General features: G+C 39.1%; 2 protein-coding genes and 1 pseudogene across 2 annotated transcripts; 1 reads left to right on the top strand and 2 right to left on the bottom strand.

Moving 5' to 3' along the window:
* Positions 1-566: 566 nt before the first annotated feature.
* On the bottom strand, positions 567-6223 carry LOC122360885 (membrane-spanning 4-domains subfamily A member 4A-like). Its single transcript, XM_043261719.1, has 9 exons — positions 6151-6223; positions 5531-5758; positions 4487-4603; positions 4322-4378; positions 3653-3841; positions 3306-3425; positions 3166-3222; positions 1638-1679; positions 567-647 (listed from the first exon to the last, which is right to left on the bottom strand). The coding sequence occupies exons 2-9, from the start codon at positions 5702-5704 to the stop codon at positions 567-569; spliced, it is 837 nt and encodes a 278-aa protein (XP_043117654.1). The 5' UTR covers positions 5705-5758; positions 6151-6223.
* Positions 6224-14280: 8057 nt separating this feature from the next.
* LOC122360884 lies at positions 14281-15855 on the bottom strand (annotated as a pseudogene).
* A 2750-nt stretch (positions 15856-18605) lies between these two features.
* Positions 18606-24371, top strand: LOC122360733 (ubiquilin-4-like). The gene is given in 12 exon segments (XM_043261566.1): positions 18606-18769; positions 19300-19451; positions 19564-19724; positions 20247-20509; positions 20686-20844; positions 21024-21246; positions 21466-21605; positions 21702-21785; positions 21874-21989; positions 22527-22611; positions 22614-22730; positions 23388-24371. Coding segments are annotated over 12 exon segments (1800 nt in total). The 5' UTR covers positions 18606-18622; the 3' UTR covers positions 23541-24371.
* Positions 24372-25394: the final 1023 nt, after the last annotated feature.

The raw sequence follows: 25394 nt of genomic DNA, 5'->3' as shown, positions 1-25394 counted from the left end.
ACATTCACCGAGGAATCAGAGAGGGAAAAAAGTTTCCAACCCTTTGGTTCAAAGGTTAGCACAAACACAAGTACAAATTTGGAAAGGTGGTGGCGCTACAGAGATTTCCAGTGATTAGTGAGGTTAAAATGTTCTTCATCTCTATGCCAAATGTCACAACTTTTATCATATGGTTCAACGGGCTGCCCTTGACTTCCAGATCAGAATAAGAACAACGGATACAATAGATGTCTATGCTCATTGGGTGTATTTAAGAGCATTAACGGATACAATCAACCTTTAGTGACTGGACTATAATTAAACATTTAATTCAATTTACACAGTGTTACAAATGGAGATCTGCTTTAAATCACAACATGCTTTTGTGTCTCTCTAACATGCATCACCGCATCGCCCAGGAGCCGCTTGTGAAGATCTGCATCCTCCACCAATTGCAAACAATAATAAACACACACAGAGCAGTTCTCTAAACTCTCATGATCATCATTTGACTGATATATTGTTGTAACAGTGCAGTCGATACTGTACCTTTATATCTTCAGGTTTCTTTAGCAAAACTTTTCTAGTCAAAACACAAAACCGATGGTCACACAGAGCAGAAGGACCACCAAGATAATCATCATGATTTCCAGTCCCCTGAAGATGATCTACAGGTGGATAAAGAGCGGATTGTCAAGTCACCCTAAAGTCTGTAAGACATATACATTGGTGCTTTTTGTAAAGGAACTACTAATATACATTTGGAAGAAGATTTAACATCCAGTGCATATAATGCACCATCTAAAGATAATAAAAAGATAATCATTACTCTCATTCTTTGTATGACAGACAGATCTCTTTTTTTTCCACTTCCTTCATCGTTAGGTGAATGATAATTGCAGAGCCCTCTATATTCATTATAATCATTTGCAAGATCCACTGAATACACCACAACAGTTATGACAGCCAATGCTATATTGACTCCATTCAGGATCATCCCCATTATTATTATAAAATGCAAACAGTATATATATAATAACTGTGTGTGTGGAAAAACTTTGGGACCTGTCAAAACACAAATGCCTTTGATAGACACTTACCAGAGAAGAAGTGGGAAAATTAGCTGCAAGAATACATACGATTCCGGATAAAAGGACCTATAATAAACAAGAGCAAACATAATACATGTGCAACCAAAGTTTTTTTTCCTTCCGATTAAAAAAAAAAAGAATTATGCTTTTTGACATTGCTTTTTGACATTGCCCACACTTACAGTATATATGTTGAAAATATCTACATTCATGTGTTTTTTCTTCTATATATTTATGCATGTGTTTGCATATATTTATGTATGTTTTTATGCTTATATAGCCTATACATAATAAATATACAGAACACACACACACACACACACACACATATATTATGTAAACAAAAACTTTACATTGGATGTAATTAAGCATGATTAATTGCAGTTATTGTATGTTTAGTATTTTCTCCACAAATTTGATGTTTTGTAATAATAATATCTTGATATCATTTCTGCCCTGGAATACTTTTTTGTAGGTGTTTCAAAACATTTATTAATTCTATCTAAAGCATTCAAAAAACACAAGACCTGAAAGACATTTTCCAATTAATGTAAATGTCTGACTCACTCCAAAAGCTGTGTGGACGTCCTTCAGCTTCCCTTTCATACCCTGAGATACAGAGCACACTGGACTGTAGCACAGAAAGCCCAGAATCTGACACTTAAATTATTGTTCAGCAAATATTATTATTAAGCAATGTTGTTAATAATATTAAATGTTATGCTATTTACATTCCACAATGTTGAAAATCCTACAAAATAAAGGGTTTCAGGGTCAATCAGTGAGTGAGAATGTGCACACCTACTGCAATGACAGCAGGAGATACATTTTTATGTAATACTTAATAAATATATACGATCATGGCAGGTTTCCAACAGTTTCAGTGCATCTTTTGTATTATATTAATTTGCATATAATTTTATATTAACGCTTTGCAACTACAAACTGGATCTAAAGGTTGCAGCTTAGTCCTAATGATTTTTTTTGAGGATCCAAATACATAAATTGCATGCCATGTTCTCAACACATTAGGCGTTTTAAAAAACATTTTAATGCATCTCACTGCATCTTAACCTAATTGTGAAAATTATATTAAGCATCTTAAATCTTAGCTTTTATTTTAATGTTTAAATCAAACCAACTCAAAAAGGTTTTAGTAAATCAGAAGGTCTGAAAATCAAAATATCAAAAATGTATTTTGTGGCAGTCTTGTAAATGTGTGAACATTCATATCCTCAGATGCAAAACACACTAGACTGCAAACAGGCTTGTAACATAACTTTTATTTATTAGAAATAGAAACTGAAATTATTAAATTGCATAAGTATTCATACCCCTATCTGGCATATACTATACAGTTAAACCAATAGACATGAAGAATACACCAATAGATTTGCAGAAGGCCACTTAAGTGGTTGATAGTGGTCTTATATCAATATAACATTTTTCTAATGTCATTAAAGGCACAACTCATCCCCAAATACAAACTGAAACTTTCGTTTTGTGGACATTGTATTATCAAAATAACAATTTTCCAGAGGCTACAGCATTGTGTATCCTATTGAGTTTTGAATGGCCTTTCCAGACTATAAAAGTAATTAAAAAAAAAAAAAAAGAATCTTCTTCACTTATTAGTAAAGTGTGTATATCAGAGACATAAGTTATGTGTGAAATAATTTTTAAAACTGCTGCTCTTTCAACTTTATTTGCAACCAGTTGGTAACTCTATGCATGTATACATTTTTCATTAGTTTTCAACAGTTTTTCATTGTTGTACAAAGGAACACTTAGTAGAGAAGCTTAAAAAACATTAAAAGATGAAAAGGGTTGATGCCAGTGCTGAAGTCATTTATTTTTATATAAGCCCCAAAGAACACAACAAAAAATTAACAAAGTAATAAAAAAGTAACACCCGCTATTGTAAACGAAGAAAGATCAACGATGACACTTTTGTAAAAGGAAAACAAATCTAATTTAGCAGTGTTGTGAATGGAGCTGATCTGCTTTAAACCATTTCACTCCGATACTGAGACACAAAATGCCATTGCATTACAGAGAGTAGGTTTGATTATTTTTGTGTGTTTATCTCACACACGGCACCAGCGGCGCGCGTTTCCAGCAGCGGCTTGTCAAGTTCTGGATCCTCCACCGACTGAAAACCCCAAACAGACAATCATGAACACAGAAGAGTCCTCTGATCACGGTGGGTTTGACTGATTGATTGTTTTAAAGTACCTTTTCATCTTCCTCCTTCTTGCACAAAGCTTTCCCGGTCAACACGCAGAAACTGATGCTCACGCAGATCTGAAGGACCGACAGCACTATCATCATGATATCTAGTCCTCTGAGGACCATCTAGAGGTGGGTAAAGAGTAGAGCGTCAACTTAATAAAAAAAGGAAAATCATCTATTAAGCCCTTTAAGACATTTACAATAAATGAATAAAACAGCAGCTGCCCTTTATGCTTTCCCTCAGAAACCGGCTTTTGCAAAAGTTCTTAAAATGTGGGTATGTTTGGAAGACGATTCGATCTGCTGTAGCTAGTCTTACATTGGCTAAAGACAAGAAAGATAATCATTACCTTGGTAACATTCCTGTAGTCCAGACACAGCTCTCTTCTCCGATTTCCTTCAGGACCATAAGCATAGACGTTGTAATTTTCACAGCTGTACCTTGTATGCATATTTGCCATGTCCACTGTGTACAGTACAACAGCTGTGATAGTGAAGAATGCAGCACTGACTATATTTAGAATGATCCCATTTCTCAGCTGTAAAAAAAAAAAAAAAAAAAATTAAATAATATTATATATAATTTATATATATATGTGTGTGTGTGTGTGTGTATATATATATATATATATATATATATATATATATATATATGTGTGTGTGTGTGTGTGTGTGTGTATATATGTCACGTCTTTTGACTTTTTATTGTTTTTGTCGTGTGCCATGTGTTCCGCTTAACCTACTTTTTAGTTAACTGTCTTCAGCTGTGTATAGTTAATTTAGTCATTTACCCGTGTATTTAAGTCCTGTGATTTCAGTTTTTTGTCCGATTTCAGTTGTTTGTCCGATCTCGCCTATTTGGCGTGTGGCTTTATTTTACCTTTATGCTAGTTGTGTGCTCTCCTGCTTACCACACCATATGATATATATATATATATATATATATATATATATATATATATATATATATATATATATACAAACCAGCAGAAACACAAATGCCTTTAATAGACACTTACCAGACAAGAAGAGGGAAACTTCGCCATGAGGATGCATACGATTCCAATTACAATGGACTATAATAATAATAATACAAAATGAGCATATCAGTACTTTTTAACCGGCATTGCACAATATTAATTGATTTCTAAACATAATAATTATCAAAATAAGACTTGTCGTACCACACTACCAATCCAAAAGGGCACGTTGGCCATCGTATACACGTTCAAGTAAAACCCGAGACTTATGAACACAATCCCCACAACAATATTGAGGACGCCAATTATCATGTGCACAACCTATGGAACAAAAGAACAATACGGTTAAGAACATTCCAGTTTTGTGCTCTCATTTTTGCTGTCAGTGTGGACAAACATATAAACGAGTATTTGCGCAATGTTTCCAAAATACTTCTTTTGTAGCTGTATAATTAGCCGTATATTCCAAAACGAACACTATTAGCTAATCCAAAACCTGCACATAATGTTTCTGTACGGAGCTCCTTATAGGCGACATAGTTACTAAGGGAAAAATGAGAGGAAATACGGTATTTCAGCAGTTTTGCTTTTTCTCTCAAACCTTTTCCTCCCCCCAAGACACTTTGCGCTTGCTTATCCACCGATATGCATTCCTCTTACGCCATGTTCTTTCCGTCACAAAAGAATGAAAGCTTGTTTTTGCCATGGAAAAAAAGAAAAATAAAAGTAATAGAGACTCCTTATCTTACAATTCTGAGTTTATACCTCATAATCTTTCTCAAAATGGTCAACTCTGACTTTTCTGTTTTTGTTTACAAATAAAAATAATGAACTGCCAAATTTGTCTTACAATACTTACAAGACTCGCGTTTTTTTTCTCCTTGCATCTAGGTTTTTAACGTAAAAAATGGTAATTTTGACTTTTGTCTCACAGTTCGTAATTTTCCAAATGCAAGATTTTCCAACTTTTTATTTTCATCTTGTTTTATCATTTTTCATTTTTATCCTGTGGTGGAAACAAAGCAAAGCTTCTTGGGTGAACGCACAGGTGAATAAATGCAAAGTTTCTTAGTGAAAACAACATTTTACTAAAACCATGTCCCTTAGGGGGGGCTCCATAAGTTTATGAAAATAATAATAAATTCTACTAACATTATGAAACGTAAAAACATTGTATGCAAAAAAAAACTAAACAATCCAAAGTGCCTGAAAATATGTATTTCGAATTAATGTAAATGTCTGACTCACTCCAAAAGCTGTGTGGACGTCCTTCAGCTTCCCTTTCATACCCTGAGATACAGAGCACACTGGACTGTAGCACAGAAAGCCCAGAATCTGACACAGTACGGGCCATTTGCTCTTTGGGTTTGAGGTGACGCTGATGACCGTCAGTCCTTCACCCTGAGACACCGTCACGGTCATGACGAAGATGGGAGCGATGGACTCAAACCTTCCAGTAGATAACAATGGCCAAACCTGTTTGTTAAAAGCATGAAATAATAAGAACAGCAAATTATTATTATTAGGAAAATCTGTTTTCAAGTGCGTACCATAACAGAAGCAGGGGAAAAAAAGAACTTTTGGGTTTTTGGGTGATAGCACACAAATGTAATATTCTACACAGCATGCTTGATTATCAAAACAGCATTGCTGACTTAAGTTTTGCCGCCTACATAAAAGTTTTATGTAGGTGCCTACTTGAAATAACAATACAAAAATCTAGTTTCCTATAAGGAAGTTTTGGTGGCAGCCTGTTTGTTCAGTTGTTCACCACATTTTATACTTTCTGCTCTTTATCATTTTTGATTTACGAGTATATTAAATTACTGAAAGAAATCTTGAGGAATACCACGTTACCTTTAACTCACCTTTCGTGGCTCGTCTGAGGCTCAGTGCAGAGGAGAGGAAATTTCACGACGCTTTTGGAGAATTTTTTTTTTTTTTTTTGAAGGAGGAGTTTAAATTTTTCCTGCAGTGACTTCCTTGTGAACTGTAAACAAGTATAACAGGTATTTTGTTAACGAATTTGTGTGCTGTTTAGTAGGCCTGCTCGAAGACGTGAGACCTTAACAATAATAAAAATGCTTCTTGCCTTCACTCCACGACGTTGAAAATCCTGTGAACGAAAGATTTTCAAAGAACCTAAGGTTTCTGTAAATGATTGTGTCACATCTCTGGACTCTTTTGTTATTGTTTTTGTCTCGCAACATGTGCTCCCTGTGCCCTGCCTTCCCTCCATGTTAATTATATCATTTTCTTCAGCTGTGTCTTGTTCATTTAGTTAATTTCCTCGTGTATTTAGTCCTGTGTGTTTTGAGTTCACGTTGTCCGATCGTCAATGTCCCTACGTGATTTCTGTCCTGCCTGCTTGCCTGCCTGCCTGCTTGCCTGCTTGCCTGCCTGCCTGCCTGCCTGCCTGCCTGCCTGCCTATTTCATCCCTACGTAGATTAAAACACTTTATTTTCATTTATACTCGTTGTTTGCTCTCGTGCTTACCACACACGTGACAGTACGATCTGACCACAAAAGTAAATAGCGCGTATTTCCTTTTTTTTTTTTTGTTGTCAACGATTCCCCCTTATGACGACCCCAACTTCTCATCCTCCTGCTGGAGCAGGAGGATCGCTTCAAGGGCTATACAAAGGACTTCCTCGCCTCGTGAACGACTTGCGCTACCCGGACAGCTTCTCTGCTCGATCCATTTCCCAGGACTAAACACCACCACACGAGCGGTTGTCCGGAGACGGCCCTCGAGAGAGCATCGCCGCTTACATCGAGTGGGTGCTGGTGTCCTGCAAATCGTCAATGACTGTTGCGCTGGAGGACAACGACACCAGCCCCACTCAGGATCCAGAGCCCAGCTCATCCCTGTGGGATAATCCTATGTAGTGAAGCTACATAATAATGTTCCACAGTTGGAGTCCCCGATACTGTTTCGGTCCAGCAGGGGCACTGTGGGGGAGAACAATAAAGGAGGGCTAAGTTGAAAGTCATGAAGAGTTTGTGTGCTGTTTTACTCACATTATACACTAGATAACACGACATGGTGTCAGAGTAGGATACTCTAAGAGGCTTGCAGCAGTTTTTTTGAAGCGCTGGTGAAGTTATAAGTTGTAAGTGAAGTCGCTGTCATGGAGCAAGCGCAAGAAGTCAACAAGCTCCAGGTGATGCAACAGCTGGGGGAGAGAGCTGCCCACGCCGGCCTGTGTGCTACATTTAGCATCCAGCCACCTGAGCCATTCAACTTCACCAAACCCCACGAATGGGAAAAATGGATTAGACGGTTTGAACGCTTTCCGTCAGGCCAGCAATCTTCACACTTCCTTGCAAGACAATCAAATAAATACTCTCATGTGTACTGTATGGGCGATGAAGTGGATGATATTTTAAAAGGATTAAATTTGACAAACGAATACATGCAATAATACGACACAGTGAAGGAGGGGTTTCACACATTCTTTGTAAAGAAAAATGTCATCTACGAAAGGGCACGCTTTAATATGAGAAAACAAGGGGAAAACGAGTCGCCGGTCACGACTTTTTGCGTGACTGCATTGTTTTCCTTGGCAGAGCACTGCAAATATGGACCATTGCATGACGAACTCATCAGGGACAGGTTAGTCGTTGGTTTGAATGATTTACGTCTGTCAGAGCGAATGCAGCTAGATAAAGATCTAACGCTGGAAAAGCTATTGACATGGCAAGACAGACCAAAGCAGTTAAGCAGCAGCAGAGTAACCTGCGTGGTGAATGTGCTGCTAAAACACATGGCTCTGTAGACAGAATCATAAGCAGAAACAAACCATCTCACAACAGGCAAAGAGTTAAAAGCGCCATGGAGCTAAAGAAAATTTAAACAGTCACAGTCAAGATGCCATAAGTGTGGAAAAAGCCTATTTCACCCAAAAGCACATTGCCCTGCAAATACAGTACTGTGTCATGCCTGTGGGAAAAGGGTCACTACCAAAAGTTTGTGTTTCATCCAGAAAGGTGAACAAGATCCAAGAACAGGACCCTGGAATATTTTTAGGCACTGTTATCGCGGAAGGGGACCCCTGGCTAATTGATATCAAAATTAAAGATTGTGAGGTGCAGTTCAAAATTGACACAGGTGCTGATGTCACTGTTATGCCAGACCACATGTTCCGTGACATTTTTAAGGACGGTAAGAAACCTGCACTCCAGAGAGTGACTAAGCCCCTACTTGGACCTGGGTGTGCACCGCTTAATGTGATTGGAGTTTCAAACATGCTACTTCAGAAAGGTGACAAGCATATACTAGAGGAAGTGTATGTTGTTAAGAGTCTGCATTCAGCACTGCTAGGCAGACCTGCCATCACCAAACTGGGACTTGTCACACGTGTTGATGACAAAAGCATACACACTTTGCAAGAACGTTATCCAAAGTTGTGCAGTGGGCTAGGACTGTTACAGAGATCGTACACTATTAAACTGAGCCCTGGAGCTGTCCCATATTCGCTCAAAACTCCACGGCGCATCCCTCTTCCACTCATGCCAAAAGTTAAAAAGGAACTACAACGCATGGAGAGTTTGGGGGTCATAAGCAGGGTTGAAGAACCGACTGAGTGGTGTGCAGGCATTGTTGTAGTGCCTAAAAAAGTCAGGCGTCGACTTAACAAAGCTAAATGAATCGGTGTGAAGGGAAAAATACATTCTTCCCTCTGTTGAACAGACCCTCGGACTGTTAGCGGGAGCTACTGTTTTTAGTAAGCTCGATGCAAACATGGATTTTGGCAAATCCTCTAGCTGAGCAGTCCGCCAAGCTGACAACTTTCATAACACCGTTTGGGCGGTACTACTTCAATCGACTGCCCTTTGGTATCGCATCGGCACCTGAACAGTTCCAAAATCGTATGGTAACTGAAGTCACTGAGGGTCTGGATGGAGTGGTCTGTCACATGGACGATGTAGTTGTGTGTGGGCATTCTCAAGAGGAGCATGATACACGCCTTCACGCGTACTGCAAAAGATGGAAAATGCTGGCGTTACCCTCAACTTAGACAAATGTGCCTTATCACAGCATGAAGTCAAGTTTCTCTGACATATTATCTCAGACTCAGGAGTGTAACCAGACCCAGCTAAGACTGTTGCCGTTCAAAAGATGCCTGAGCCACCAAACATCAGCGAGCTCAGGAGCTTTCTTGGGATGATCAACCAGCTGGGAAAATTTATCCCCCATCTGGCTGAAAAAGATAAACCCCTCAGGGATCTTCTGTCCAAGAAAAACAGTTGGTTCTGGGGGGAAGCACAAGTCAAAGCTTTTCAAGATCTGAAAAAAGACTTGTCATCTGCACCAGTACTGACTCTGTACGATGCAAATAAGCCAATCAAAGTATCCGCAGATGCATCATCGTATGGACTGGGTGCAGTCCTACTGCAATGAGAGGGTAACGACTGGAGGCCTGTTGCCTATGCATCGCGGTCTTTAACCCCTGTTGAGCAAAGATATGCGCAGGTAGAAAAGGAGGCCCTTGGGCTGACCTGGGCATGTGAGAGATTTCGTGACTTTTTGATTGGCCAACACTTTTTGATGGAAACTGACCATAAACCCTTACTGAGTCTTTTAGGTGGTCAAGAACTGGACGCCTTACCTCCCCGCATCCAAAGCTTCCGGATGAGATTGATGCGTTATTCATACGAGATGTCACATGTTCCTGGGAAGAGCCTCTGGACTGCAGACACTGCTGTCAAAGAGAACACGGATGATGAGCTCATGGAGAGCACTAACATTTATGTGGACAATATTGTGGAGCATCTCCCGGCAAGCCAATCATTCCTGGACAACCTGAGAGAACTCCTCAAATCAGACAGTGTGTGCACAAATGTCATGAGAATGTGTCAAGAGGGGTGGCCCGAGTCTGGTCGTTGCACTGGGGCTGAGAAACTCTACTGGTCTGAACGAGCTTACCTGTCAGTCCACGATGGTCTTCTTCTAAAAGGTACAAGACTTGTTATTCCCTCTGCATTGCGAAATGATGTCCTCGCAAGGCGGCACGAAGGACACCAAGGAGTGGCTAAATGCAGGGAACGTGCACGGCAGAGTGTGTGGTGGCCAGGACTTAATCAGCAATTGAACAAGCTGGTCTTGAAATGCCACGCCTGCATCAAAGAGCGCACCAATCACACTGAACCGTTGATCCCAACAGAGTTTCCTGAGAGGCCCTGGCAAAAGCTGGGGACAGATCTGTTTGTCTTGAAAGGGAAAACATATCTTTTAGTTGTGGATTACTACTCTCTGTATATGTTGAGGTGGCAAACCTTTCACTCACCAGCTCTGCAGATGTCATTATGCACCTGAAATCTATTTTCGCACGTCACGGCATTCCAGAGACTGTAGTGAGCGACAATGGGCCACAATTTTCATCCAGCACTTTCACAGAATTCGCAGCTACTTACGGATTCAAACATGTTACCAGCAGTCCAAAGCATCCATGTAGCAATGGAGAGGCTGAACGGGCTGTACATACTATAAAACAACTTTAAAAAAAAACACAAGATCCTTACTTTGCTTTACTGTCGTACAGATCAACTCAGCCCAGCTGCTAATGGGACGCCGTCCTCGAACCACTGTGCCAACTCTTCCCAGTTTGCTGGATCCTTCCTTACCTGATGGCACCACTGTACATGCTCGGGAAAATGAGAAAAGAAGTGCAGATATGAGATGTTTCAATAAACGCCATCGGGTGCAAGACCTCCACAAGCTCTCACCTGGTGATCAGGTGTGGGTCACGGATCAAAAGGTGTCAGAACTGTGGTGAGAGAACATTTCATGCCACATTCTTATCAGGTGGATGTGCCTCAAGGTGCTGTTCGTAGGAACCGTCATTTCCTTATTCCTATGAATACAAAGGAGGGTGATTGTGACACAATAGTTGGTTCCCAGTTGACCAAGAATATCACAGAGACAAAAACACCTTTGACACCTCAAACATGTCCTGCCAGTCCCAAAGGAGCAGTAACCAGAACCAAATCTGGGAGAGCAGTTGTGAAACCGAAAAAGGCTGGATTTATAGTAATTTTGTTGTATAGTAAAGACAGTTTTCACAGTGACAGGAGCCCCGAAGAAGAGGGGAGAGTTAAAACAGTTGTTGTAATGTGAAAAAAACAAGAGGTGTAATTGGTGGTAATATGTTGTTCATAAAGATGTGAACACTTTTAAGGCAGTGTTCATCATTATAAAACATGTTGGTTTACATTGTTGTGCTGTGTTCTAAGGATCTCTGGTAAGAGCAAAATACCAGTTATTTTTTGTTTCATTGTTTTCTCTGTGTTAAAAAGGGAGATGTGGGATAATCTATGTAGTGAAGCTACATATTAATGTTCCACAGTTGGAGTCCCGATACTGTTTCTTTGTCCAGCAGGGGGCACTGTGGGGGAGAACAAAGGAGGGTTAAGTTGAAAGTAATGAAGAGTTTGTGTGCTGTTTTACTTACATTATACACTAGATAACACGACAATCCCTTCACGAGTACGTCAGACCAGGTGCGTGAGCCAGCAACAGAGCTCGCCGCAGGGGAGACAGCCGACTGCAATGAGAGCACGGAGTGGAGCTCCGCCCACTGCACATCGGTTGAGGATGAGTTGATCATCCACCTGGGGCTGCTGGATCTACAAGAGGAGCTGGACGATGGACATAGACTGGGCACCTCCCCTGTATCCTGAGTCCGTAAGCCCGCTGGTTCCGCCCAGCCGTCCCGTAAGCCTGCTGGTTCCACCCAGCCGTCCCGTAAGCCCGCTGGTTCCGCCCAGCCGTCCGCCTGCCTCAAGGAATGCACCCAAGAGACTGTTCCCGTGGTCCGTTGCAGTGCCCGCGCCTGTTCGCTCCGTCCCGCTCAGTGCCCGCGCCACGTGCCCTCCTCCAGTGCCCACGCCCCATGCGCCTCCAGTTTTCCCCACCTCCACACTGGTCCGCCACGTCGATGGATCCCAGCAGCCCTGTGCCATCCTCAGCTCACCAACTGCCTCCCTGCCTCGCCGCCCTGCCTCCACCTCCCACTCCATCTGGTCATACCCGTTGGCTCCCCGCCATGGGCTCCCAGCAGCCTCCACCGTGGTCCATCCTCAGCTCCGCCTTGGTCTGTTGCTCGCCGTTGCGGGATTCTGCTCCGGCCTCTCCATCCATCCACGGCTCAGTGAGGATCCTCGCCCTCCCGCTTCACCTCAGTCCTCTGTCGCCTGGCTCTGCAGCTCCATCTCCCCCTCAGGGCCCGCGTCGCCTTCTTGACCTCCAGCGCCTCGGCGTCACCCTGGTTCTTCGGGCTCCGCCTCGGCTCCAGTCTCATCACCCTGCCACCGTGGTCCATCCCCATGGAGTCCGCGGCTGTTCCTCCTCCTTGGCACTGTTGTCGACCATCCACCACAGCTGAGCTCTGGATCTCTCCTGCTCGGACTCCTCCTCCATCCCACCCTGGCTCCTCCCTCCATCTGTTCCTCCCTGGACTCCGCCCCTCTCCTGGGGCTTCCACTGAAGATCCTGTATCCCCAGTCCTAGTCATTTTGTTTTTGTTGATGTTACTCTTTGCGAGGCGCACCTTCCGGCCCTGCCTTCCCTCCATGTTAATTATATCATTTTCTTCAGCTGTGTCTTGTTAATTTAGTTAATTTCCTCGTGTATTTAGTCCTGTGTGTTTTGAGTTTACGTTGTCCGATCGGTCCCCACGTGATTTCTGTCCTGCCTGCCTGCATTTATATTGTTTATTTCATCCCTACGTAGATTCGCTTTTTTTCATTTATACTCGTTGTTTTTCTCGTAACCAAATGACAGATTGATTTCTGTAGGCATGTAAACAGCGCCCGTCTATCTGATATTTTACAGGAGTAAGAGGTTTATATAATGCGTACATTTAGACCTCGTTGCACAGACAAGGATAAGGGTGAAACCAGTTAGGCAATAGTTTCATTAGAACAGTATTTTTTTTTTTTGCTTTTAAATAAAAATGCTGCATTTTGATTTTTGTTTATAAACAACAACCTTGACAAAAAGTGCGATTTTCTTGGTTTTTAGATTTTAATTTTGAAAACAGGAGGTATTTTTTTAAAGGTTAAAGTAGCTTTAATATGCACTACTACATTTGGCAAATGAAAGCCTTAAGACGCTATTGTCATGTGTTTTCTGCAATTAATTAGTTTAATTAGTTAGTTAGTTAATTAATTAATTAGTTTTATTTAATTAGTTTTTTTTTGGGCAAATTGCAACCTAGTTGGTAACTATAGTTAAATGTATGTGGTAACACTATACATTTTTCATTAGTTTTCAACAGTTTTTGTATTGTTGTACAAAGGAACACTTAGTAGAGAAGCTTAAAAAAACATTAAAAGATGAAAAGGGTTGATGCCAGTGCTGAAGTCATTTATTTTTATATAAGTAGCCCTGGCACAAAGAACACAACAAAAAAATTAACAAAGTAATAAAAACACTGTAACACCCGCTATTGTAAACGAAGAAAGATCAATGATGACACTTTTGTAAAAGGAAAAACAAATCTAATTTAGCAGTGTTGTGAATGGAGCTGATCTGCTTTAAACCATTTCACCGATACTGAGACACAAAAGTGAGTAAAATGTGCCATTGCATTACAGAGAGTAGGTTTGATTATTTTTGTGTGTTTATGCATCTCAACTTAATTTGCGTATATAATTTTATAACGCTTGCAAACTACAAACTGGATCTAAAGGTTGCACTTAGCGGCGCGCCTTTGCCAGCAGCGGCTTGTCAAGTTCTGGATCCTCCACCGACTGAAAAAACCAACCCCAAACAGACAATCATGAACACAGAAGAGTCTTGTAAATGTGTGAACATTCATATCCTCAGATGCAAAACAGTGAGTTTGAACTGATTAGAAATAGAAACTGATTGTTGTAATAGTGAACAGTTAAACCAATAGACATGAAGAATGATGAGAAGATTGAGTGGTTGATATACAGTACCTTTTCATCTTCCTCCTTGAAACTTTCTTTTGTGGACAAAAATAACTTTCCCGGTCAACACGCAGAAACTGAATGGACTGCTCACGCAGATCTGAAGGACTTTCACAGCACTATCATCATGATATCTAGTCCTCTGAGGACCATCTAGAGGTGGGTAAAGAGTAGAGCGTCAACTTAATAAAAAAAAGTAGGAAAATCATCTATTAAGCCCTTTTGTTGTGAAGACATTTTTAAAACCATTTCACAATAAATGAATAAAACAGCAGCTGCCCTTTTATGCTTTCTCGTCCGGCACCAGCGGCGGCGTCTTCCAGCAGAAACCGGCTTTGCTGGATCCTCCACCACTGAAGAAAACCCCAAACAGACAATCATGCAAAAGTTCTTAAAATGTGGGTTTGGTATGTTTGGAAGACGATTCATCTTCCTCCTCTGCTTTCCCGTAGCTAGTCTTACATTGTCTAAAGACAAGAAAGATAATCATTACCTCGGTGACATTCCTGTAGTACAGACACAGCTCTCTTCTCCGATTTTCTTCAGGATCATAACCATAGACGTTGTAACTTGAATAGCCATAACTGCGGCTTTCCACAGCTGTACTCTGTATGCATATTTGTCATGTCCACTGTGTACAGTACAACAGCTGTGATAGCGAATGCAGCACTGACTATATTTAGAATGATCCCAATTGTCAGCTGTAAAAAAAAATAAATAAAAATAAAATAAATAATATTATATATAATTTATATATATATGTGTGTGTGTGTATATATATATATATATATGTGTATATATATATATCTTTGGACTTTTTATTGTTTTTGTCGTATATATGTGTTCCGTTTGACCTACTTTTAGTTAACTGTCTTCAGCTGTGTGTAGTTAATTTAGTCATTTACCCGGTGTATTTAAGTCCTGTGATTTCAGTTCTATTTGTCCGATCTTAGTTAACTTTATTTCAGCTGTGGCTTTAATTTAGTCATTTACCCGGTGTATGCTAGTTGTGTGCTCTCCTGCTTACCACACCTCGTGATATTTATATATATATATATATATATATATATATATATATATATATATATATATATATATATATATATACAAACCAGCAGAAACACAAATGCCTTTAATAGACACTTACCAGACAAGAAGAGGGAAACTTCACCATGAGGATGCATACGATTCCAATTACAATGGACTATAATAATAATAATAATAATAAATGAGCATATCAGTACTTTTTAACCGGCATTGCACAATATTAATTGATTTCTAAACATAATAATTATCAAAATAAGACTTGTCGTACCACACTACCAATCCAAAAGGGCCCGTTGGCCATCATATACACGTTCAGTAAAACCCGAGACTTATGAACACAATCCCCACAACAATATTGAGGACGCCAATTATCATGTGCACAACCTATGGAACAAAAGAACAATACGGTTAAGAACATTCCAGTTTGCTGTCAGTGTGGACAAACAAATAAACGAGTATTTGCGCAATGTTTTCAAAATGCTTCTTTTGTAGCTGTATAATTAGCCGTATATTCCAAAACGAACACTATTAGCTAATCCAAAACCTGCACATAACGTTTCTGTACGGAGCTCCTTATAGGCGACATAGTTACTAAGGGAAAAATGAGAGGAAATACGGTATTTCAGCAGTTTTGCTTTTTCTCTCAAACCTTTTCCTCCCCCCAAGACACTTTTATGCTTGCTTATCCACCGACATGCATTCCTCTTACGCCATGTTCTTTCCGTCACAAAAGAAGGAAAGCTTGTTTTTGCCATGGAAAAAAAGAAAAATAAAAGTAATAGAGACTCATTATCTTACAATTCTGAGTTTATACCTCATAATCTTTCTCAAAATAGTCAACTCTAACTTTTTGTTTTTGTTTACAAATAAAAATAATGAATTGCCAAATTTGTCTTACAATACTTACAAGACTCGCGTTTTTTTTTTCTCCTTGCATCTAGGTTTTTAACGTAAAAAACGGTAATTTTGACTTTTGTCTAACAGTTTGTAATTTTCCAAATGCAAGATTTTCCAACTTTTTATTTTCATCTTGTTTTATCATTTTTCACTTTTATCCTGTGGTGAAACAGTGCAAAGCTTCTTGGGTGAACGCACAGGAAGTGAATAAATGCAAAGTTTCTTAGTGAAAAACGACAGTTACTCGAGTGAATCCGAAAGCATTGGCATGAACTTTTTTTCCCATTTGACCAAAACCATGTCCCTAAATTTATGAAAATAATAAAAATTCTACTAACATTGTGAAACATTGAAAACGCTTGTATGCAAAAAAACAACCCAAAGTGCCTGAAAATATGTGTATTTATGTAATTAATGTAAATGTCTGACTCACTCCAAAAAGCTGTGTGGACGTCCTTCAGCTTCCCTTTCATACCCTGAGATACAGAGCACACTGGACTGTAGCACAGAAAGCCCAGAATCTGACACAGTACGGGCCATTTGCTCTTTGGGTTTGAGGTGACGCTGATGACCGTCAGTCCTTCACCCTGAGACACCGTCACGGTCATGACGAAGATGGGAGCGATGGACTCGAACCTTCCAGTAGATAACAATGGCCAAACCTGTTTGTTAAAAGCATGAAATAACAAGAACAGCAAATTATTATTATTAGGAAAATCTGTTCACAAGTGCGTACCATAACAGAAGCAGGGGAAAAAAAGAACTTTAACTGTTTTTTTGGTGATAGCACACAAATGTAATATTCTACACAGCATGCTTGATTATCAAAACAGAAGTTTTGCCACTTACATAAAAGTTTTACGTAGGTGCCCACATGAAATAACAAAGCAAAAATTTCCTATAAGGAAGTTGTGGTGGCAGCCTGTTTGTTCAGTTGTTCACCACATTTTATACTTTCTGCTCTTTATCATTTTTGATTTACGAGTATATTAAATTACTGAAATGAATCTTGAGGAATACCACGTTACCTTTAACTCACCTTTCGTGGCTCGTCTGAGGCTCAGTGCAGAGGAGAGGAAATTTCACGACGCTTTTGGGGAATTTTTTTTTTTTTTTTTTTTTTTTTGAAGGAGGAGTTTTAATTTTTCCCTGCAGTGACTTCCTTGTGAACTGGAAACAAGTATAACAGGCATTTTGTTCACGAATTCGTGCGCCGTTTAGTAGGCCTGCTCGAAGACGTGAGACCTTAACAATAAGAAATGAAGCTTGCCTTCACTCCACGACGATCAAAATCCTGTGAAAGAAAGATTTTAAAAGAACCTAAGGTTTCTGTAAATGATTGATTACTGTAGACATGTAAACAGCGCCGTCTATCTGAATACTGGAATTACAGGAGTAAGAGGTTTTTTATAATGCGTACATTTAGACAGGGACGGGGTGAAACCAGGATTAGGCAATAGTTTCATTAGAACATTAAAGTGTTTTCTTTTTAAAGGTTGTATTTTTAAAGTGTATTTTTTTTTTAAAGTGTAATTTTTTTTAAAGGTTGAAGTAGCTTTAATATTCACTAAACAGGACATTTTTTTAAAAAAGGTTGAAGAAGCTTTAATATGCACTACTACATGTGTTTTCGTGAATTATTAATGTTTTCGGAATTATTAAGTTTAATTAGTTAATTAATTAATTAGTTTTTATTTGTAAGAAACTATTAAGAGTAGCCTACTGTTTGTGTGCATATTATTTTATGTAGGACTACCTGCACCACAACGAATAAAAACGAATGTAAATAAACAAAATTTGCATTTATTGCTACTCGTTTGGTTCACAAACTTTTGTAAGGATAAATTTATTAAAAGTTCGCATGTAGTTCAGAAGCTTAATGTTATATATATTAACAAATAATGTTGTACATATATATATATAAATATATATATATATATATATATAAATATATATATATATTTATTATTATTTTACAAATTGGTAATTAAAAAACAATTACTTTTAAATTGTGAACTACTAATGTTTACACTAATCATAGTTTAACCAAAGTAATTGTTCTAAAACTATAGTTATACAAATGGAAATCAATATATATATATATATATATATATATATATATATATATATATATATATATATATATATATATATATATATATAGTATATATATACAAAACATGAAAAAATATGGTTATATGTTTTATGGGAGGATCAACTTCCTGTTTTTGATTATCGCACATGCATTAAACCTAAATGTTTTTCTTTAACCTTCTTCAATTCTTGTATATATTGAGAAACATTATTGGGTGTCTTTTCTCGCTCGTTCGAGAAAAAAAAGTGATGTCGATGTCACTCCACACTGCCAGGGGCGCTGTGGAACAATCAGGAGTCTGCAGCGCTTTTCCCCGCTGCTTGTTGGTGCGATGATGTAATGAAGTAAAAGAAGAGTAAAGATGGCGGAGAATAGCGGCACGGATCCTGCCGTGGAGACGAACACTGAGGAAAATGCCGCCGCTAGCGCGACTATCATTAAGGTCACCGTCAAAACACCGAAGGATAAAGAAGAAATAGCCATCGCCGAGGATTCATCTGTCGCACAGGTGATGTTTTTCGCGGTTTCTTCTTGTTTGTTTCACCCGGGCGTTCTTACACCAGCGGCTAACAGCTTTAGCCGGAGAGCTAACGTTTGACGACGAACACTCCAAAGCCGAAAATCGTCGCAGGGGATGTTTATAATGACTTCTTCTCTTGTTATTACTGACGTTAGATGATTTTGACCGTCTTATTCGTAGTTTTCGGTCTTTTAAGACGCTTGTAAAGTGAGGTTTACTAACTCGCTGCTCTCGTTAAAGAAACGGCCTGCTCAGGTAGAAGGTTCTAGTCTGTCATCTTTGGTCGCGCTCTTTCTGTTTTGCTTTGTATCGTTGACTTTAAGAATATGTAGATAAATCGAGTAACGCATTAGATGGCATTCCTTGTAAAGGTGGTGCTAGCGCTGTCTATGTTAGTTCATTCGACCAGTTGCTGGTTAATGTTGATGTTTACGAGATCCGGTTTAATAAAAGACACTGTGTTGTTGCACAAAAGTGAGATTGTATTGATCTAAATCGCGTTTTGTCCTCTTTAACAGTTTAAAGAGGAAATCTCCAAAAGATTTAAGGCGAAGCAGGACCAGTTGGTTCTGATATTCGCCGGTAAGATCCTGAAAGACGGAGATACGCTTGGCCAGCATGGCATTAAAGACGGACTCACGGTTCACCTGGTCATCAAAACCGCACAAAAGTAAGAGGACCTGCTTTTAAGGTCAAAACATAACTGGCATTTTTATATGTGCAAAGCCACGATGTGCCGTAGGATATGTGTGGTTGACGTTTAGAGGGTTTTGTGTTTGTAGGACTTCAGGTGGTGGTAGTTCGCAGACTTCTGCCTCTTCTGGCCCTGGACCATCGCAGGGCAACACTGCTGGAACCGCTAACTCCAGCCCACCCGGCAACCTGGGCACACCCCAGGGAACTGGGCCATCCCCAACCCCAACACAGCCACCCAATATACTAGGTGAGTAATGTTTTTGAGGTTGTTTATGAGATATCAGCCCGTTGTTCCTGTTTTAAGTGTAATTCCATAATCTTGTTGGTGGTTCGGGTCGCAGCCAGTTTTGTTTTTGTTAACTACAACTATCAACGTTTTTTTTTTTTGCCTAATTTAGGTAAAATATAAATATTAGAGGGAAAAAATGTAAAAAAACCTAAATAAATGTTGCCTTTGCAGCTAACGTAAAAAAAGTATTAAACACAAACTGAAACGGTTGAGAGAAAATAATTAGTATTTACAAATTTAATGAATAAAAATGCTAATAAGCAACATATACCTTAAAATCAAATACAGCATATTTAAATGTTTATTTACTGTGTCAAAGTTGGAGTTTATTGCCAATCCATAATGTAATTTTACAATATTTTATGTGGCTTTAATTGTTTAAAAGACCGATGTCAGGAAAACTAATATAGTATTGTGTGCTTTTTAAGAAAGTTCTGTTATCGTTTTTGTTTTATGCTGCTTCTCATTGTGTGTTTTCAGCTGGGTTTGGTGACCTGTCAGGCCTGGCTAACCTCGGCATGGGGTCCGCCAACTTCATGGAGCTTCAGCAGCAGATGCAGCGACAGCTCATGTCCAACCCTGAGATGCTGTCTCAGATCATGGAGAACCCGCTTGTGCAGAGCATGATGTCCAACCCTGACCTGATGAGGCAAATGATAGTGGCTAACCCACAGATGCAGCAACTGATGGAGCGCAACCCGGAGATTTCACACATGCTTAACAACCCAGAACTCATGAGACAGGTAGGTTATTGGACATGTACGATAATTAAACGCTTAAGGTAGTACGCCATTATAGTTCGTCTTCAGTATGCTCTTTATTCTGACTTGCATATACCGAAAAGAGAAAAAAAATAGCGTTTATTGCGTTATTTCAGGAAATCGTTTGTTTTTATTAAATTGCTTTTTTGCTTGTCAAGACAATGGAGTTGGCACGAAACCCAGCCATGATGCAAGAGATGATGCGTAACCAGGACAGGGCGCTTAGCAACCTTGAGAGTATTCCCGGGGGTTACAATGCTCTTCGGAGGATGTACACCGATATTCAAGAGCCCATGTTTAGTGCTGCACGTGAACAGGTCAGATTAATTTATTGATTTAAAAAAAAAAACATATTTGTTATTTCATAAAGAATTATAAAAATGTAGTTTTCATAAAAAAAAAATATGTATGTTGTTAAATTGGACAAATTCGCTGCCATGTCTTAATACTCTTATGTAATGGCAACATTAAATGTTACATTGCATCATCTGAACAGTTTGGAAATAACCCCTTCTCGGCATTGGGTGGAAATGCTGATAACTCCGGAACACCGCCTTCCAGGACAGAAAACCGAGAGCCTCTGCCAAATCCCTGGGGGCCCCCTGACACCGCTGCCGCCACCACCACTGGGACAGCTACCACCACCAGCTCCACCACAAGCTCAACCACACCCAGTGTGTCCAACCCACTGGGCATCAGCTCCCCTAGCCTTGGAAACGGTAATAATCTTTTAAGATTGGAGTTTATTTTAAAACCAGGCCCATACGTTTTAAGTTGTAGTAGATTTTACAAGCAGATAATCAGCGCACAATTATAGCAGGCAATATATTTGTATTTAAAATATTAAAAATATTTTTTGCAGGTAAAGTGCTGTATAAAAGGGTTTACATCTCAGATAGATTGTATCTGTCTTTCTAATTATTGTGGTTTATTTTTAGGTATGTTCAACAGTCCTGGCATGCAAAGCTTAATGCAACAGATCTCTGAGAACCCTCAGCTTATGCAGAACATGCTTTCTGCTCCTTATATGCGCACCATGATGCAGTCCCTGGCCCAGAATCCTGATATTGCCTCACAGGTACAAAGATCATTATTCCCAAAAGGTTATGATTCTTACAACTTTTAATTTACTATAATGAGCTGTTATTAATATGTAACCTCAACCCTTTTTTAGGTGTTGATGAACAACCCTCTCTTTGCCGGAAATCCACAGCTGCAAGAGCAAATGAGACAGCAGTTACCTGTATTTCTACAGCAGGTGTGTCCATTTGGCGTTGTTGGACATTATCTGTGGGGTAAAGGTTTAATTTGCTTTTATTTGCTAACTGACTTGTTTTCGCATGCAGATGCAGAACCCAGAAGCCCTTTCTGTTATGACAAATCCTCGAGCCATGCGAGCCCTAATGCAGATCCAGGAGGGACTGCAAACCCTTCAAACCGAAGCCCCTGGCCTCATGCCCGGGTAAACCTCCAGTTTCAAAGTTTTATATATTTATTTATTTATTTATTTTTAAATATACATATGTATATATGTATATGTGTGTGTGTGTAGCTCATTTAATAGAAAGTTCAAAATAATATAATTTTTTTTCAAATCTTTTTTTGTAATATGAATGCATTTAATATGTTGTAATAATAACTTGTTTAATGCATTTTTGTTTGAGTAATGGTTTTTTTTCATACTTTTGAATATCATGATTTTCACAAACATATTAAGTAGCGTTGATGGATAGTTTGAAGTATTTTAAATATTAGAAGTTGAGTTTTATATTTGTTGTCTACAGGGTGAAAAACCCTAAAGAACACATCCTCTTTCTACTAGTTATTTCCTTCTTGGCTTTGTCCTCAAGTAAATGCAGCTTCCTCTAGTTTAGAGCAGACATGCTTTTTAAAAGCACCTTTTATTCCAGTTATGTTATTTGATGGATCCCATAATCTGAACAAACATTGTGGCAATATCTGCACGTTGCCGATTTAAATGTGACATGTCTCTTTCTAGTCTGATACCTGGTGGCATGGCTGCTGGTATCCCTGGTGCCCCACTGCCCACAGGGGTGAACGTGACCCCCGAGAACCCTCCGCCCTCAAGCCAGGGCCCGCCCCTGTCCCCACCCCAGCCCCAACCCCCGCTGCTGGAACAAACACTGCCCAGCAGCAGCTCATGCAACAGATGCTACAGATGTTTGCTGGAGGGAATGCATCGGTAATTGTTTTTTTTTTTTTTTTTTGCCTATTGTTAATAATATTATAGGTGTTTCCTATTAATTACATGTTTTCTAGCGGCCTGCTACAGTCTAATCTGTCCTGGCACAATTTCATAATGAAACAACTATTTTTAAGTTCTCGTAGTAACTCAATGTGAAAATGTGTTTTGTGCTGTTCCTTTGGCAGAGCATCTGTCAAGTGAGTTAAAATCAAATGCGCAATATGTGATGGTGCAAAAGGCTGTGATTTAATTAAGTGTATTGTATGTTGCGCTAAGCGTTTTAAAGGTGCACAGTTTGCTCACGATCCACATTTTTCACATTTCTGTAGACGGATGATTAGTGTAACGAAAACCCTTTTTCTCAGAAACAGCAGGTTTACGCAAATAACAGCTTGAGGGTTTCACTCTCGCAATGGAAGAAATTAAAACAGAACAAATTTTCCCAAGTAAACGATTGTTGTTTAGCATCTCTAAAACTGAAAAAACGCATACAAGTGCATCAGTGCGGAGACTTCTTACTCCATTAAGGTTAGACACTGAAAACGGGCCGGAGCAGACTTTAAAATGCGCACCATTTTGAAAGCTATATCACCAAATCCTCTGGGAAGTATGCCGTGTATATTTGATTGTACTACTTTTTGCTTCGCTTTGCAGACTCAGACTCCGGAAGTGCGTTTCCAGCAACAGCTGGAGCAGCTGAGTGCCATGGGCTTCATCAACAGGGAAGCCAACCTTCAGGCCCTTATCGCCACCGGGGGCGACATCAATGCCGCCATCGAAAGACTGCTCGGCTCTCAGCCTTCCTAATTCCATCAACTGAGAGCGTGCGAAGGGAGACAAGAAGCAAACATAGTCCTCATCACATAAAATCTGACGAGCCCCAAATAGACAGGATTCCAATTACTCAATCTTTTTTTTTTTTTTTTTTTTTTTTCTATTTTTTTTCTATTTTTTTTTTTTTTTTTTTTTTTTTTTTTTTTTTTTTTTGGCTTCGATCAGTCAGTCTCTGAATCAAAAAGAAATGAGGGTTTCAAATTTGAAAAAAACCAAACCAACCAGAATCTCTGTGGAATGACATCACACTAACCCCTCATCACTAGTAAGATGGGACAAAGCTTACATTTGCTTGAACCAAGTTTGAGTTACCATTCCTTACAATTAGAACACACTCACCTGAGGCACTACTCAGTGGTTAGGGGAATAAAATCCATACGCTTGAATTCCGAGGCCCAGGGGGATTCTTGTCTTCTGTGAAAATGCTTGGTTTCCTTAATTTCTCTCTTTCTCCTAATTCATGCCTGATCAAACCAGTATTTATTGCAGAAACGTAGAGCTTTCCCTTTACTCCCTTTCCGCCCTCTTCAGTTGACGTTGATTTTGAGCGTTCCTTGACATTTTGATGTGTTAATCGAAATCTAATAGACATGATCATGTTGGAGCACTATAACACCTTGACTCTGATCGCTTACACTTCAGCTATTTTAGAAAGGAATGAGTTTTGGAGATGAGGTTTGGAAAAGATATTCGGTCATCTCTTTAGTCGTTTGCCTTTGTGAGGAGTGTACATGAATTGACAGTAAAGGCTTGTCATATGGGTAAGGTTGTAACAAAGCATCAATAAAATATTTCTCAGCTTAACAAGCAGTGGCGAACGCAGACACCATTTGTTTCGATCATATCTTAATGCTTTGACAAATATTCTAGTGCCTGGATCACACTTGTATTGTGTACTGGATACATCATCCTCAAGTTAAAAAAACAAAACAACGGGTTACAGCATGATAGTAATGATTAGTTTCTGTCAGTGCTAACCAACAGCTGTCTAATGGAACTAACAGTTTTATTGTAAATTTAAAATGTTTAATTTTTTCCTTTTTTTTTGCTGCACGTCCATAATCCACTCTCTATTCTACTTGAATTACATTACATTACAGAAAACAACATTCATTGCGGTTTGTAGTTTCTTCTAGCATCTGGTTTTGTCTTAAATCCAATGTTTTTGATCTTTACGATGTTGGGCTGCATGACACCTTGCCATTCTAATTTTTAAGTCCAAAAATTAACGCAGTGATCATTCTCTTATAACACAATATTTTTAATTATTGTCTAACGTGGAGGTCACACAAGTCAGTTGTTCTTGATGCGTTATGTAAACGTTTAATTTCACTAATCTTTAGTCATTATGGTTGTTTTAGGTAGATAACTTACCTTACTTAAAATAAATATAATTTCTTTACTTGACACGAGAACTGAAAATCTGAAATTTTCCAGGATTGGAAACATGTTGAATCTTTTATTGAGTTTAGGTTTTTACGTAGCTTCATTCAAACATTGGACATCCAAATCAAGGTTCAAAAAAGGTGAAGCAAGGCTTCATCGAACAGATTTATCTTTGAGTTAATTTTTTAAATGTCTTTTTTTCTTGGTGTAAAGAATATATCAATAATTCAAAGATTTTTTGCATTAGTGCATTGGAAAGGTTCTGTGCATGTTAAAGGTTCTTCATGGAACCAATAAAGAATATGTTTAAGAGTGCATATGTTCGGTATATTAAACTGGTTGTGACCATGAAGTTATTCATAAAGATATTTTTCAATAATAATACCCTTAAATTTTTTGCACTGACCTCCAAAAAGAAAGTCAAAACAAAAGAAAAGAATG

The sequence above is a fragment of the Puntigrus tetrazona genome, chromosome 16, assembly GCF_018831695.1.
Source record: "Puntigrus tetrazona isolate hp1 chromosome 16, ASM1883169v1, whole genome shotgun sequence".
Taxonomy (NCBI): domain Eukaryota; kingdom Metazoa; phylum Chordata; class Actinopteri; order Cypriniformes; family Cyprinidae; genus Puntigrus; species Puntigrus tetrazona.
The sequence above is the reverse complement of the archived record's forward strand: the minus strand, read 5'-3'. Positions and strand labels throughout refer to the sequence as shown.

What these genes read in the sequence shown, in the direction of transcription:
- LOC122360885 (XM_043261719.1), bottom strand. Translation starts at nt 5,704, where the DNA reads ATGACCGTGACGGTGTCTCAGGGTGAAGGACTGACGGTCATCAGCGTC. An exon ending in CCTTTTGGATTGGTAGTGTG is followed by an intron (nt 4,379 to 4,486) that starts GTACGACAAGTC and finishes TTATTATTATAG; the next exon opens with TCCATTGTAATTGGAATCGT. An exon ending in AGTTTCCCTCTTCTTGTCTG is followed by an intron (nt 3,842 to 4,321) that starts GTAAGTGTCTAT and finishes TTTTTTTTACAG; the next exon opens with CTGAGAAATGGGATCATTCT.